Source organism: Talaromyces proteolyticus (genome assembly GCF_021365285.1).
Source record: "Talaromyces proteolyticus strain PMI_201 chromosome Unknown BGW36scaffold_1, whole genome shotgun sequence".
Taxonomy (NCBI): Eukaryota; Fungi; Ascomycota; class Eurotiomycetes; order Eurotiales; family Trichocomaceae; genus Talaromyces; species Talaromyces proteolyticus.
This window is the reverse complement of record NW_025764277.1, coordinates 2,386,476-2,401,344: the sequence shown is the minus strand read 5'-3', so window position 1 is coordinate 2,401,344 and position 14,869 is coordinate 2,386,476. Positions and strand designations below refer to the sequence as shown.

General features: G+C 46.3%; 3 protein-coding genes across 3 annotated transcripts; 1 reads left to right on the top strand and 2 right to left on the bottom strand.

Moving 5' to 3' along the window:
* Positions 1–123: 123 nt before the first annotated feature.
* On the top strand, positions 124–3,406 carry BGW36DRAFT_332749 (putative SCF ubiquitin ligase subunit CulC). The gene is made up of 4 exons (XM_046212860.1): positions 124–479; positions 587–970; positions 1,028–2,895; positions 2,960–3,406. The coding sequence occupies exons 1-4, from the start codon at positions 438–440 to the stop codon at positions 3,132–3,134; spliced, it is 2,469 nt and encodes an 822-aa protein (XP_046078150.1). The 5' UTR covers positions 124–437; the 3' UTR covers positions 3,135–3,406.
* Position 3,407: 1 nt separating this feature from the next.
* On the bottom strand, positions 3,408–4,620 carry BGW36DRAFT_367733 (putative GINS DNA replication complex subunit Sld5). The gene is made up of 2 exons (XM_046214906.1): positions 4,354–4,620; positions 3,408–4,278 (listed from the first exon to the last, which is right to left on the bottom strand). The coding sequence occupies exons 1-2, from the start codon at positions 4,537–4,539 to the stop codon at positions 3,622–3,624; spliced, it is 843 nt and encodes a 280-aa protein (XP_046078149.1). The 5' UTR covers positions 4,540–4,620; the 3' UTR covers positions 3,408–3,621.
* Positions 4,621–5,665: 1,045 nt separating this feature from the next.
* BGW36DRAFT_14728 (putative cell cycle control protein tyrosine phosphatase Mih1) lies at positions 5,666–7,854 on the bottom strand. Its single transcript, XM_046209480.1, has 4 exons — positions 7,465–7,854; positions 7,341–7,405; positions 7,075–7,285; positions 5,666–7,022 (listed from the first exon to the last, which is right to left on the bottom strand). The coding sequence occupies exons 1-4, from the start codon at positions 7,713–7,715 to the stop codon at positions 5,909–5,911; spliced, it is 1,641 nt and encodes a 546-aa protein (XP_046078148.1). The 5' UTR covers positions 7,716–7,854; the 3' UTR covers positions 5,666–5,908.
* Between the last annotated feature and the right edge of the window lie 7,015 nt (positions 7,855–14,869).

The window sequence follows — 14,869 nt, the reverse complement described above, 5'->3', positions numbered from 1 at the left end:
TGTTTGTTTATGGTCGAAACACCAGTGCCTGAGCAAAAACAGCCAAAAGGAGATGGATGATATGTGTATGTCATCGATTTCATCAGACTGTGGCTGAATCGGGGAAAAGCTGGGCCGGACAATACTTCTTCCGGACCCGTCCATCTCCGCAGGCCGGCGCGGAGGAGATGTCATAGCTGTTGCTCATACAGCCTGACAAGCTTTGCTTTGTTTGTTTTGCGCCTATATAACTACTTCTTTTTCCAGTTCTTTTTTCTTTGGCTCTTATATACAATCTCAATGATTCCTTACCTTTGAGTTTGATCCCTCAATTTCCACTTGTTTCCTCGCATCATTCACTACCCCGCGGAAGCCAAGACAGTGAATTTAATCATTTTCACGACGACAACGCGATACCTTATTTTGGGGAAACCTCTGTATGAGGTGAAACTATCAAGATGGCGATGAGAGCTAGGCAAAAGATCAGAGCTCCGCGAAAGGTAGGTAGATCCTCATTCTGCTTCTAGGCTTTCGCAATAAAATCGTCCGGGACGGCTTATTTCGTGAATTTATCGAACAACACAAGCTAACCTGATACCTTATCCAGACTCTAGGTAACAGAAATGATGACTTCGACGCAATCTGGAACGTTCTTTCATCTGCGCTTCATGAAATACACACGAAAAACGCATCCACTCTTTCATTCGAAGAACTTTATCGCAACGCGTACAAGATCGTCTTAATGACAAAGGGCGACAATTTATATAGCAACGTCAGAGATCTCGAGCAGGAATGGCTAAGTGGGCATGTCTGTCAGAACATCCTATCTTCGGTATCCCAAGTTCTGCTTCAAGACATGGATCCGGAAGACATTACCGACCAGGCAAACGAGCGCAGAGCTGCGGGTGAAAAATTATTGAAAGCGATCAAGGAAGCTTGGGAAGACCACCAATTATGTATGGGCATGATAACTGACGTGCTGATGTACATGGTGAGTTTGGCTACATACAATGGACTGTAAGGTGATATTTGGAACTAACATACACAGGACCGAACAACGAGTAATGACCAAAAACCCTCAATTTATACCCTCGCCATGTGCCTATTTCGTGATTATGTCCTTCGTGCTGCAATTCCCAATACTGAGAAAACCATATACGACATATTCGAATCTACTGTTCTTTTCATGGTTCAGTTAGAAAGGACAGGGGAAATTATTGACAGACAATTGATTCGACATTGCATTTATATGCTGGAGGGGCTATATGAGACGTATTCAGAGGAGGAAGCGTCCAAGCTGTATTTGACAGTGTTTGAGCCAGCTTTTCTAAAAATCAGCAAGACATTCTACCAAGCTGAAGGACGCCGGCTCCTGGAAACCGCTGATGCCGCTACATTCTGTCACGTCAGCTCAGCCCGACTTGCCGAGGAAGAGGAACGCTGCAATGCTACACTCTCCAAATTCTCAGAGCAAAAGGTCAAGGCGGTGATCGACGAAGAATTGATCAGGAAGAACATAACTGACATCATCAATTTAGAAGGTAGCGGCGTAAGGTATATGCTGGATCACAATAGAGTGGACGATCTCAGCAACGTATACGAACTAAATACCCGGATCGATTTGAAAAAGGATGCATTGACACAGGCAGTGCAGAAACGAATAGTGCAACTAGGCGATGAAATTAATGCAGCTGCACAGGCATTCGCCACAGCACCGCCGCCAAAACTAGAAGATCGGGGTGCTGCTGACAATAAGGAGCCAAAGGAAAAGCCCTCAGCGTCACCAGCAAACCAGCAAACAGCTGCTGCGATTAAATGGGTTGATGACATTCTTAACCTGAAGAAGAAATTTGACGCCATTTGGGAACGGGCTTTTTTCTCAGACCAGGGCATGCATACTTCCTTTACCAATAGTTTCTCCGACTTTATAAACTCAAATTCGCGCAGCTCCGAATTTCTATCACTTTTTTTCGATGAGAACCTCAAGAAGGGCATCAAAGGGAAAACAGACGCTGAAGTCGACAGCCTGTTGGACAATGGAATTACGCTTTTGCGGTACATCCGTGACAAGGATCTTTTCGAGACATATTACAAGAAACACCTCTCTCGACGGTTACTCATGAAGAGATCTGCCAGCATGGATGTTGAACGACAAATGATCTCGAAGATGAAGATGGAGGTTGGCAACCAGTTCACGCAGCGTCTCGAATCGATGTTCAAGGATATATCAGTATCAGACGACTTGACAAACAGTTACAAGACGCATATAACTCGTCTAGGCGCTGACTCGAAACGCATAGAACTGGAAATCAGCGTTCTCACAAGCACCATGTGGCCTATGGAAGCCATGTCAAATTCCAAGGACGGCACAGCTCAATTACCCTGCATATTCCCCAGGGAGGTAGAATCGGTTCGACAGAGCTTTGAAAAGTTTTATCTCAACAAACATAGCGGCAGAAAGCTGTCTTGGCAGTCTTCGATGGGTACAGCGGATATACGCGCCACATTCCCGCGGCCAGATGGGAAATTCGCGAGACATGAGCTGAACGTGTCTACTTATGCCATGGTCATTTTACTTCTCTTCAACGATCTCCCGCTCGACGAGTCTCTGACCTATGAGGAAATACAAGCCCGCACTCGTATACCTGACCACGACTTGATTCGCAACCTACAGTCTCTAGCTGTTGCACCCAAGACTCGAGTGCTGAAAAAGGAGCCAATGAGCAAAGACGTGAAACCCACGGACAAATTCTTTTACAACACCGGCTTCAAAAGTCAATTCACAAAGGTCCGCATTGGCGTCGTTAGCAGCAGCGGCAATAAGGTAGAGAGTCAGACCGAACGCAAAGAAACGGAGAAGAAGATGAGCGAAGAGCGCGGTGGTAGCATCGAGGCTGCCGTAGTGCGAATCATGAAGTACATACCCTGCTCCATGCTCTCAACGCATAAATTGTTGCTAATCTTCTTTTTTTTTTAATAGACAACGCAAAAAGCTCGCCCATTCCCAACTCATCACCGAAGTTCTAGGCCAACTAGCCACCCGATTTGTCCCCGATGTCAACATGATCAAGAAGCGCATAGAGAGTCTTATTGACCGCGAGTATCTCGAGCGTATACCCGATTCTGAGCCCCCAGCATACGGTTACGTTGCTTAACAGCTTGTCACCATATAGCTGATTCCCAATTTTAACGGGGCTTAACTAACCTAATGTTCTGCTTTCAACCTCATGTTTACTTTTGGCGTTAATATTTTTGCCTGGCAGGGCGGCGTGGGCGTTGGGGGGTTTCTCATGTATGATGTATACCTACAAGTTTTTCAAGCGAACAGGCCATATCCGGCGCAATTTCTTGGGTCATCGCTCTATTTTTACAGCGGAATGAATTGAAATAGTTGGCTTTTACCATGATTAGAGTCACAAAATTAATACAAAATTTCCTAAAATTCAAACACCCTCGAAATACAATGAAAACAGCTGTAAAAGATGCAGTCATTGAGTTTCCATCTCAATATGTAGTCTAAAATAAAAAACCATAAATAAAACACACCGACGCCACGTATGTCCGACTGATGGTATATGTCGTATCATCATAAAAAAAAGTCCAATATATATATATATATATACCCCCTTAAACAGTAACAGGCTATAAAACCTCTACCTCCCCCCTCTCCCACGCCTTCCTCACACCTTCCCACCTCGCCACCCAAACCTCCCCAATCCTCATCGTCGTGCCATACGTCTCCTCATTGAGCGTATCATCCGCCGGCACCACAACGGTAACCTCATCGACCAACACCCTCACAAACACAACTTCCTTGGTATCTGGGCCCTGTACCATACTCGTCCCGCCGGCGTTATCATCCAGCCGTCTGAGTTGCGGCGGGAAGGAGGCGAGGAAGGACGCGCCGTAATGCGAGGCTAGTAGATACTGATGCGAGTATAGAAAACGAGCTTCGTCGGTGGAAAGCGGCGCCGGATCGGTTGTTGCGGGCGTTGTTGGGTTCGGTATTGTATCTTGCGTGCGGATGTTGCTGTTGTTGCTGTTATTGCTGCTGGTATTGGAGGATTGTGGTTGCGACGGTGTCGACGATGGCTTGGGCGATATCCGCATCAGATAGTACATGGCGAATTTGGTGAGTTTGGCTATTCGTTGGCGCAGGAAAGAGCGGATGAGGAATTGGGTGCGGGAGAGGTCGGTTTGGAGGATGGAGAGTTTGAGGTTGAGGGTTTGGTTTTGGTTTTGTTTCTGCAGTGAGGAGTCGTCGTATGAGGAGGCGGTTAGGTCTTCTATTGTTTCGACCTACAACATTTTAACCTGTCAGCAAGGTAACTTTGCTGATATGTTTCGAGATGAATGTGTGGAAAATATGCGTGCCTGCCTCCTAACCCTCTCCATCATTCTCTCCATTAACGGCCCCGGCCATGGCAGGACTTCTGAAACGGCGCGCTCGGCAATCCATAGACGCGTTAATTGCTGGTGGTCCAGCGCGGTGGATTCGGGGGAAGTGAAGTTGTCGCGGTCGACGGAGGCGAGGATGTCGTCGATGTCCATAGAAGCCATTTCAACAATCTATTAATAGGTTAATTGGGTAGAGGATCATAATATAATTAGTCATGGCAGTCGACGGTAAGTAGTTGGTTGAATTGATACTGCAAGTGTTGGCGTGATAATTATTTACATGCGGGGCGCGTGCAGGACCTGGTGAAGCCTTAATCGTCAGGCTGCCCGCTGTGGAGAGTGGCTCCACTTTATTGCTCTTTTTGGGAAGTTAGGGCTTCGCAGTATTGGTGATTACAGGTTTCATCTGTAGTCGCTTCATCTACTCTAACTTTTTGCTTTTATATTTATTTTAAGTGCAGGAAAATGCAATGATAATGATGTATTTGCTCAAAGGCCTCAGCCTGACACTCCAGTCTCGCTTTATGCAAAGACCTCCAGCACATATCTCTCCTCTCTTTTCAAATGGTATGGTATGTACAGATTTGAGCGCGCGATCCTCAGATGAAAGTGGCAGATAAAAAAGAGCGGACAGGTTGAGGTGAATTAAAAGAATAAAGGGTGAGGTGCGACGCCAAATTAGTAGTATTCTTCGTAAGCAAGAGAGGTAAGAGCTGTGGTGGAGGGTATGTGATGATGCATTTTCTCTGTGTTTTTTTTTGTATCAGCAAGATGAAAAAAATTGTACAGGAATTCAAGGCTGGCATTAAAAGAGTAGGAAAGGAAAATAGGATGCAAGAAGGGGATGGATTGCGCTTCGACGTGAAATGCGGGTCGAAGAGCAATGATTCTCGGATACGGTTTCGTACTCCATTCAGGGGGCCTCTCTGTCGAGTGAAGGTAAGATAGGTCATTCTGAGCGATGATTTGCGACATAGGAAAAGACGGGTGTGTATTGGTGATAAGCGACGAAGTCGACGCACTGTGACTTCGTGGCATTTGGTCATGACAAGGTCACGTTCACATATAGGAAATATCTGTCGGTTCGCAGACAAAAACGTTATATCATAAAAAAGTAATCGGATCGGGTAATAGGTTGAACGAAGAGGAAAAAAAAGAGAACCAAACGGCGCCTTGGGTATCAAGAAAGAAGTTGTAAGAATAGCTGTTGTTTTTCGGTCCAGTCAATGAATCGATGAGTTGCAGAACTGTGGCACGCGAGCTCGATATGCTATCTGAGGCTGTTCTTAGTACCGATACAACGCAATAACGCCGGTAAGGTCCGAAGAGAAAGCCGGAAGATAATCCGGCTTGAAGAAAAAGTGTGAAATCGAGAATTGAAAATCAAAGGCTGAACGAAAGAGAGATAAATCAAGACATGGGAACCGTAGAAAATAGTCCGGATTGTAGTGTTTCGACACATAGGCGTAGCAGCATTAAGGCCATATAGCCACCAAAATTAATTTGACAGCTTAGTTGGGAGTAAGGAGCTTTAGTAGGAAAGCATGCGGCGACCAGACAGACGACTCGAATCGGGAAACTCAAAAGGCGAATCCAAACTACGAACTCGATCATTGGTGTTGCGGCATCGTCCTGTCGGGCTGTCTTCCATCTGAGGAGACTGTTGCCCAAAGGCAAAAGTCTGAGCGCGGACGAATTTTGATCGCTGTTTAACTTTTCCAAGCCCTCGTTCGCATGCAAATTCGTGTTCCTTGGATGTCATTTCGACGTAGTTCTGGGGATAGCAGTGGGCTCGGTGTTCCGCAAAGAAAGCACTATACCCGCCGTCCAGAATGTACATCTCTGGAAAAGTCAGTTTTGGATAATGTTCGATGTTATGAGCTCGGTCCATGTGGCGGATGAAGGATGCCATGATAGGAGCTCGATGAGCGGAGTATTCGCAGTGGAAGATCAGAGTCGTGTTCGGTTTGGGGTCAGTAAAAAGCTGGCTGGCCAAGATCTCCTTATCGGTGTGGTTGATTGCGCCATTAATGTGCCCGCCCTCATATTCATACTCAAATCGACAATCAATAATTACCACACTATCCAGACGGTCTTGGAGCTTTCCGTCAAGGATGTCCACCAAGACTGTCTTATTAATCCGGGGCAAGCTGTCCGGTTTGTCTGCAGGGGTAAAATGGGGAAGCTGGAGCTGATAGGCAGGCTCCTCGTCCATGATGGAGGCCAACGTGGGCTCTGGCACCATTTCGGCTTCTTTTTGACGCACAACGTCCTCTGGGTGCTCAAACATACTCAAAGACCGTCTGCATTGCTTGCGAGGGCGCATGAATGGGTTTCCACTCGAGTTCTTCCGAATTGCACTGGGGACGGGAGACGCCGAGCCACTGCTACGACCAGGAAAGGGCTGTCTCAGGCGGGGACCAAGCATGCTTGCGGAGGAGTTCTTTCCCATCACTCGTTCCTGCGGTGGTGATTCATTGAACATGTCCCCCAAAGACATCGAGTTCGACAAACCACTGCTACCATTTCCGAATTTGAACGGAGGAGGCTGGCTTTCGGGGGTGACGCGAGGTACACCCAGCTGAGCGGAGTGAGCCTTGGAGCGGACCAGAGACGGACGCAGGAGGTGTGGTCGTCTGTTGCGGCTATTGGGACAAGTTAGTTGGGCAACATCCGCATAGCAGATAATGGTCTTACTCTAGTGTTGGAGCAGGTGGTGCATCTTCCATAGGAGACGCTTCCAATGGACTGCGACTAGGCATGGGTACGTCCAAGGACTCTGGTGTTGGTGACTGCAACGAGACTTCTGTTGTGATTGTGTAAGGAAGCTTGTGTGGAAGGGGAGACATCTCCATCATGTCAGCAGCTGGTGAAGAAGCCGGCAACGGTGGTGTGGTCATCAATTCCTCTGTTACTAGTTTAGCATCCAGGTCCACGAACAGATTGCTGATGATCAGCCCTACCACGTCTTCCATCTCCAAACACGTTTGCCGAAAACAGAGAACGACGAGGAGTCGCCAATTGTGGACTGATTGTGCGGGTCTTGTCAGTATTCAAAACGTCAATCCATCACGCATGGTAGCTCACCTCTGGTCAATGTGGAAGTTCTGGGACAGGTCTGCCGCAAGGCTAGCGGCGGGTGACGAGCCGGAGATTTGCTTCACGGTGAAATAGTCCGTAGTCGACTTCTTCATGGACAAGTCTTTGAAGTTGAAGCTATTAGGACCAAACCCGGCCATGCTTCCAAAGGGACGAAACTGCGGAGCATCAGAACCAAAGCAATGGCCAAACATGACGGATGGCGGCTGCATGGCAGCTAGAGGCGATGAATGCTCCATGATGTATGCGTATCCCGTCTCAAATCGTAGGGCGAAGAACAACCAATTGGCATCCCCGTGTACTTTTTATGCAGAAATAAATTCCCAATCCGATGTTAAACGAAGGTATCGTAGTGAAAGGTCCAAATGTAGCCCAGAGAAAATACCCCAGATGCTCTTTCTCCTCCAATTGCAATATCCACTCTCCCCAATGCTTCTAATCCTGGCTGAACCAATGGCGTTATTCACACAGGCGACCAGAAACCGAAAGCGTGGGCGAGTTCAAAACGACATTGTTATCAGGCAAGACGAATTGATCGGATGGCAGACGGGATTGATCGCAAGTTGTTATCGTGGGGATCATTCACGGCAGAGCTGCACTGAGGGGAGCAGGCAGGTCGTCGACGGGTGGGGAGACCGTCGACAGTGAGGATAGCAAGGTCAATGGTCTGGGAGGAAGAAGAGAGACCTAGAGAGCGACCTAGAGGAGACGGAGGAGGAGGATGGAAGAGAGGGCTGGTTGCCGCGGGCGAGAGACACCGTGATGGATGAGGAGGAGAAAGGAAGAGAGAGAAAGGCCCGAGAATGAGGTTGAAAAGGCGAGTGAAGCTGGAGCACTGTTGCAATGGGCAACGGGCAGGGTGGGGATGGGATCTCCAAGCAGGCTCGCCTGTGATGGACGATGAGGCTTTCCCTCAGCTGGCGGGTCCACTGCCTACGCTATCTTACGGCGCTTACGGTAATCTCCGTCTTCTTGGGTACAGTATCCGTATTTTATGATGCGTATTTTACTCCGTACAATTATTCCCTATTCCCACGGAGGATTCTCGCACGGGGGCCTGCAGCAAGCTCACACGTTCTGTCTGCAGTCGTCATCCTCGCCCAGCAAGGAACTGGCCCATGCTGCAAGGCTGTCGCTCTCCCTCTGTGTCCTGTCCCTTGCGGCGACAGCCCGTCAACGACAGTCTTGGCGAGTATCTTGATTCTACTAGAAAATCATTATTGTTAAATATTAATAGTAATAGTTAGCATGTATCTCTCTCATACGGAACCTGCCGTACTACGCAGCTGTACAAAGCAAGTTCCGTATTATGAGGCCCTATCACAGGCATCGTTCGCTGGCCCGCCCAAGATCTCCAGGGCGACGCTTCGTATCTGACACGCTGTACAACCAGCCTACCCGCTAGCAATTACGATTAAATGCGTCTTCCTTTATTCTTTTCAATACGTCTTGCGATATAAATATTATATAAATATAATGAAACCGATGAATTAAAAATAGCCAATAAAATCATGCAATATTCAAACTATGCAGGCAAGTCAATCACCCTGGTCCCACGCATCCTACTGCAGGGTGAGGCAGCTAATTAGTCACTGTGTATGGTCAACCCGGCAACCTGCAATGCAAAGCTACTATTGCTTAGTACTATATATTATAGCTAATAGTGAATAGCCAAGTAACTGAACAATAGGATTACTATTGTCCAGACCTGATCGGCAATATTACTATTACTATTAGCATTTGAGAACAAGATTCTAGTATTCTGCATCGTAACCTCACCAGGAAATTCACTGCTAATGGGTAGACAGCAATATGTACATTCGTCTGGATTGTGGATGAACGCCGGAATGCGGATCTAGATTCTTACCGATCCACACGAAAAAGAACAAAACGATTGCCAATTATAATTTCGGTATTGAAATCTGCACTCTGTAGAATCCGTAACAGCCGGTTCTTACTTTTTATTATTCTCGCGGCGCTTAAAGCGAGCACGATCCCTGTTCCTTGCGGTAACTGGCCGGCTTGCAACACGGTATCAGAAACGGGCCCGACAAGGTTGTACTTTGGCAATTGCTTTCTTTATGCTCTTCTAGTCAATTGCCGTTGGATTTCTTTCTGACGTTCAGTTTGATCGACATCAAAGTCGATTCATATCAAAGGAATTATATAAATGAATGGCGAAAATTAGAAGATTGGCATTCTTTCTCCCGTCGGGCTGTTCCCGGTCATCTACCCAGGCCAATAGTGATTGGTGTTATTCCGCGTATTTGAGTTATTCTGGGACCACGTAGTAAAATTGTAAAATATCATGGAAAAGGTTCCTGGGCCAAACCGAAAAAGAAAAAGAACGAGTTTGCAATGCAGATCGCTGCCACCTTGGGAAACTGGCTCGGCAGAAAATGAAATCCTCAGGCGCGATTAGGATTTTCATTCCGCTGTTATTTATGCAGACGAATGGTTTTATTCTCAGATCCTTATGAATATCAACTAACAGCTACTCCTAAGTATAATACTATACCACCAGCATGAGGAATTGAGGATCGATAGCATGTGTGTAATCAATGACCCATCATAAACAACGTATGCTTATGACACAGACGGAAAAATCTGCCGGTCCACCTCATAAGGCTTATTCGACTCGTTCTTCACTGCTCCGTACTCTAAAGTTTCCGATTTCGCATGTCGCGTCCCCACAGCAGTGGCACAGCTGTTCCTGAGCCTCGGGATGGCCGCTGGCTTTGCACTTGTGGCGTCAATGTGAGAGAATGGCAACTAGCATGATAGTATTCATCGCTTTAATCTACAACAAATTGTATGCTCTGTACTACCTGGCTCTGACTCTTGTGCGATGCCAGGCCTGCTAAATTCTGACCGAGTGCCGCCGGCACCTCAGCTGCGCCAGCACGATAACAAAAGTCTAATCACACAAACTCAGCCCGAAACACCCGTTGGTTTGAGAACTCTCAGCTACGAAACGAACGATGAGTGGCCTGGAGGGTGGCCCCGCTGAAGGTCGTCTGGACTCGGCCTCCGATCAGTAGGTATGATAATTATGATCACTACTGGGACAAACATTGCAGTAGAATGCCGATCTGCATGTGCTTTGCGCAAGACAGGCTGGACTGATCATTTGTTTCACCACTTCTCCGGACACAACTAACTCTTGCATGGGCGATGCGGTCAGCACGCGTTTCTCTGGCGATATGCGAGAAGAACAAGCATCTGCCATGCAGTGTTATTACTCTCCTTGTAACTGGATTTGTTCGTCATCCATGTAGCGGGTAATACCACCCGATCTCGAAATCCGATTTGATCCATCACTTGCGCGTAACGCCGCAACTGAGCCATCATGGGAGCCACTGAGCGAGCCTTATGGGCGGGGGCATGAGCGCGAGTGGGGGGACTGGAGAAGGCTGTGTGATTTTTCGCGGCCATGTGTTTGGGGAGCGTAGAGCGCAGACTAGGAGTTCTAGTTCCTAGCCATGCTGAGTGAGATCATCCACGCGAAGCTGCAGGTGACCCAAGCGAGGGCAATCAGGGCGGGCAGCGGCTCATCGCTGTTGCTCGGTTTCGCAGGACAGAGGATGCTAGTGAGGGGCGCGGGTGGCTAGCTGATGCTGATTTGGTGGGCTTCGTCTGAGGGCGGCATCTGGTGGGCTGGAAAAGAAGAGATGATACAACGCTGCACGCAGAGGACCCGCGTTGCCGCCCGCCGTAAACAAAGCTGCGACGCGAGTGTGATGCGCTGTCTCGTGATGCCGCCAGTCTAATTGGCTGCCGCGCCCCGCCACGGCTGGCCTGGCTGCCTTGGCGCCTTAGTCCTCCGTCTTAAGCCTGAATTTATCGGCAGCATTACTCCATCCTATCACTCTCTGCAGTAAGCAATGAGGGGTATTCATTGTCTCTATCTTTTAAATCACTAAGAATAGGGCTAGAGGCTGCAGTCAGCCAATTGACGTCAGCCGCCATGCATCTGCTGCGATACATCACACTCGCACTGCATTAGTGACTCGGCTATCCTCCCCCATCTAAAACAGCAAAACCAAAACAACGCGTTCAATACCATTGTCCCGTCCACATATTCAGTCTGATTTTACACTAAAACCCCTGCACTACATGACTTAACATGTATATTAACAATCATGATTGTTTGAGGTTGAATCCGATGTGGGTGACCTGCCTAGCCTCGCACAGGCCGGCTTCGGCGCGTCAGATTGCATCATGGGACACCTTTAGCCTTTGGGTCTGTGTATCGCAAAACAAGTTCTCCCCCGAATGCTATTAGTAGTAGTACTGCTCCTGATAGGCTAGCACCAAAGTCACGACGATCAGCTTGCCCAGACCGCGTCGATTGACTCGATTCTAAGCGCTCGTAATCTGCTAGTAACGCGCCGTTCACCAGCGCCAGCCAGTCACCCGTCGAACAGCGCCCAGTATTCAATCATCGCGATTCAGTCGCAATCAATCTGCGAAGAAAAGCCTCTTGGTTGGTCGAGTGGGTTGATGATATGCATGTCTGGTTCCTGCTCCTAAAAGTAACAGTTTGGGGTGATGTAATTGGCGAGTTTTGCGTGCCGATGATGTCAAGATCCGGGCGGAATGGCTCTACCATCGACATTATCGTTAGAACTTGGCATCTTGAATTGCTACAATGAAGGCGACGTTGATGTAAAGTAGACTGTATTTACGATTAGGGATTGGCTATTGTCTTAAAGCCAATTCTTGTATTTTGTAGTATGTGTGTTGTGAATGTGGTGATGCTCTTCAGATCATCCAGTGTTTCCACATTTCTATTTCAAATCTAATTCGATAGACAGGAATGCTCGGTAGGCAATTAGGTAACTGATTGGCAACCTACAATCTTAACAACGTCATACTCAATATAATTCGCGCGTGTCATGCTCGACTATGCATGGCTGTACTTGAATCATGAATGTCGTGACACGGGCAACCCTAAATACCCACGTTGCTTCTGTCAACGAGGCACGTCACGTTATGTATTGACATCAACTGTAGAGTAGATTTTGTCAATAATTATTCAAATATAGTTAGTTTATGTCGATTAGTTAAGGAAACTGACTCTTTATTGCCTTTTCCTAGATTATATGAACATTGAAATTCTAGTGATATCAATTCTCTTACTACCTTCCAAGTGCCCGCTTAAATATATACATATATATACCAACTTCTCACTGTTCAAGTATATGTATTTCACAACGATAAAAATATCAAAATTAAAACCAGTTAAATATAATACGTGTATCTCAAAATCTATTGCACTGAATGGCTATATAAGACTTCACCTTTACATGTAAATTAATGAATTATGAAGTGGTTACTCTACCCCTGCAGATTGCATGGCAACTGCAGGTACATGTATACATGCATCCTCGCATGTTAAGAATTGACTTTTCAATAGTGAATTCCAAGTGGAGCGATCCGAATAACATTTATTAAATAAACCCACTCACTGGAATGTGGACACCACATGAGTCAGCTATTAACTTATATAGAACTATAGACTGCATGTATTTACTGAATGGATGCGCAGCCAAAGTTACACAGTGCATATACATATACTTGATCGTATTTTTTTGTCCACATGTGCAAATTTCCAATATAATTTTTTCTTTAAATGTATGATTCGCCTTTAGTAATAATATACAATGATGATATGGAATCTGTACCAAGCAAGCCTAATACTGCACACAAAGCCAACATTTACTACCACACATTACAACCGTCTAATAATAGATCAACAACCATCGTTTAATTTGGAATACCCAGATCAGCATCTAAAACAGCAATACTCCATGTGACCAAACCATAACCACATTCACCATCAGACCCAATCTGTACATACCGCAGAAAAACTTGAATACATCGCAACAAGATACCCGGCGCGGCCCATTACCGTCACGATCAACCCGCATTCTTGGAACCACCAAGATCCACAACCAATCAATCCTTAATTCCCCGAAAGGGAGAGATTCTTTTAAATATATCCCCGCTGTGAACATGAAGAAAAGATCGTCGATTTCTTGGCGTAGCGTCCGTTTAGGAAGTCCGGGTGATCTAGCAAGGGATAAATTATCCCCACGAGTAAGGGGCCGGTTACCCTTTCATTTGATTTGAGAGGGGATGGGATTCAAGGAGGTCAATTATTTCTTTATTCCTTGATTTTTTAAATATATATTAGTTAAGTAATGTGCCGGTCCAAAGTTGAAAGGCTATTCTTGTTTTATCGTCGATAGATTCGCCCTGGTGGTGTATTGTCCTTGCTGCCTGGGGGTGGTCAATAAATCGGATTGATAGTTGTAGATCTAATAGATCGGATCTCATCTCACCTGACGTAATTTAGTAATTCCGTGTAGACCTGTCTTTTACTTTAAACATCCCATTTTAATTGCTCGATAGAATTCGGCTGGAGACGGTCGTCGGTACTAGTGCTGATAGAAGAAATAGTACGAGCAGCACCTGCAACCACCATCTCCGCATTATAATCACCCAACTAGGCGAATGGCACTTACTCTCTGTCTACTGCCGAAACGAGGGGCCACCCCCTTCCCTCGCAGACCCCGATGTATGTATGCACGTACCTGAATTATGGGGGTCAAAGCTATAAGAATGACATGCATACGCCCATAAATACATACATACATAATGCGGAGCCGTTTACACTATTCCGTTTGAAGCTGCAGGGGCGGTCCTCGGTAGTTCCAAGTGCCAATAGGCAGAGGTAATGGAGTCTTGTTGAGGGGTGCACGGTAAATACAAGCTGTGTTTTACGATTACGATGTGGGAAATACCGTGACGAGGGAGAAGGGGGTGCTGAGTTAGACGAGGTGTGGATCATAAGGAGAGGTAGTGTATGCTTTATATATTTAGGTTTTATGTAACGTTCTACTGAGCTAGTGACACGTAGGCTGTGAAGGGTTGGTCTGAAAATTGAACAGGATGATCTAGTTATTTTGGAGGACTAGAAAGGGAACTGGTTGACAAATTGATGGCATGAAGATATCATATACGAAGAATTAGACTCATTCTTAATAGCAAGTGATGGTTCTTTGGAGAAAGAGATTGACAATGCTTAGCTACGGAGTAAATCTATTGTTTTTGTAGAACCAAAGCTCGTTAATTGCACATTATTGATAGTTCCATGTGGAATCTGCATTGTGGTTGAAATTGCATGCGTGGCTATGGTGGGCAAGCCGTTTTCTATATTCCTTGTTTGGTATTATGAGAGCAACGAAGCCAAAGGAATATAGTAATTGTAGAGAGCAGTAAATAATCATACTAAAGTCTGACTTAGGAGCATACTAATATACTTGTTTGAATAATATTTTTATATAATTTAGTGAAGGTAGCAAAAATGGCTGGATGATAGCGAGGT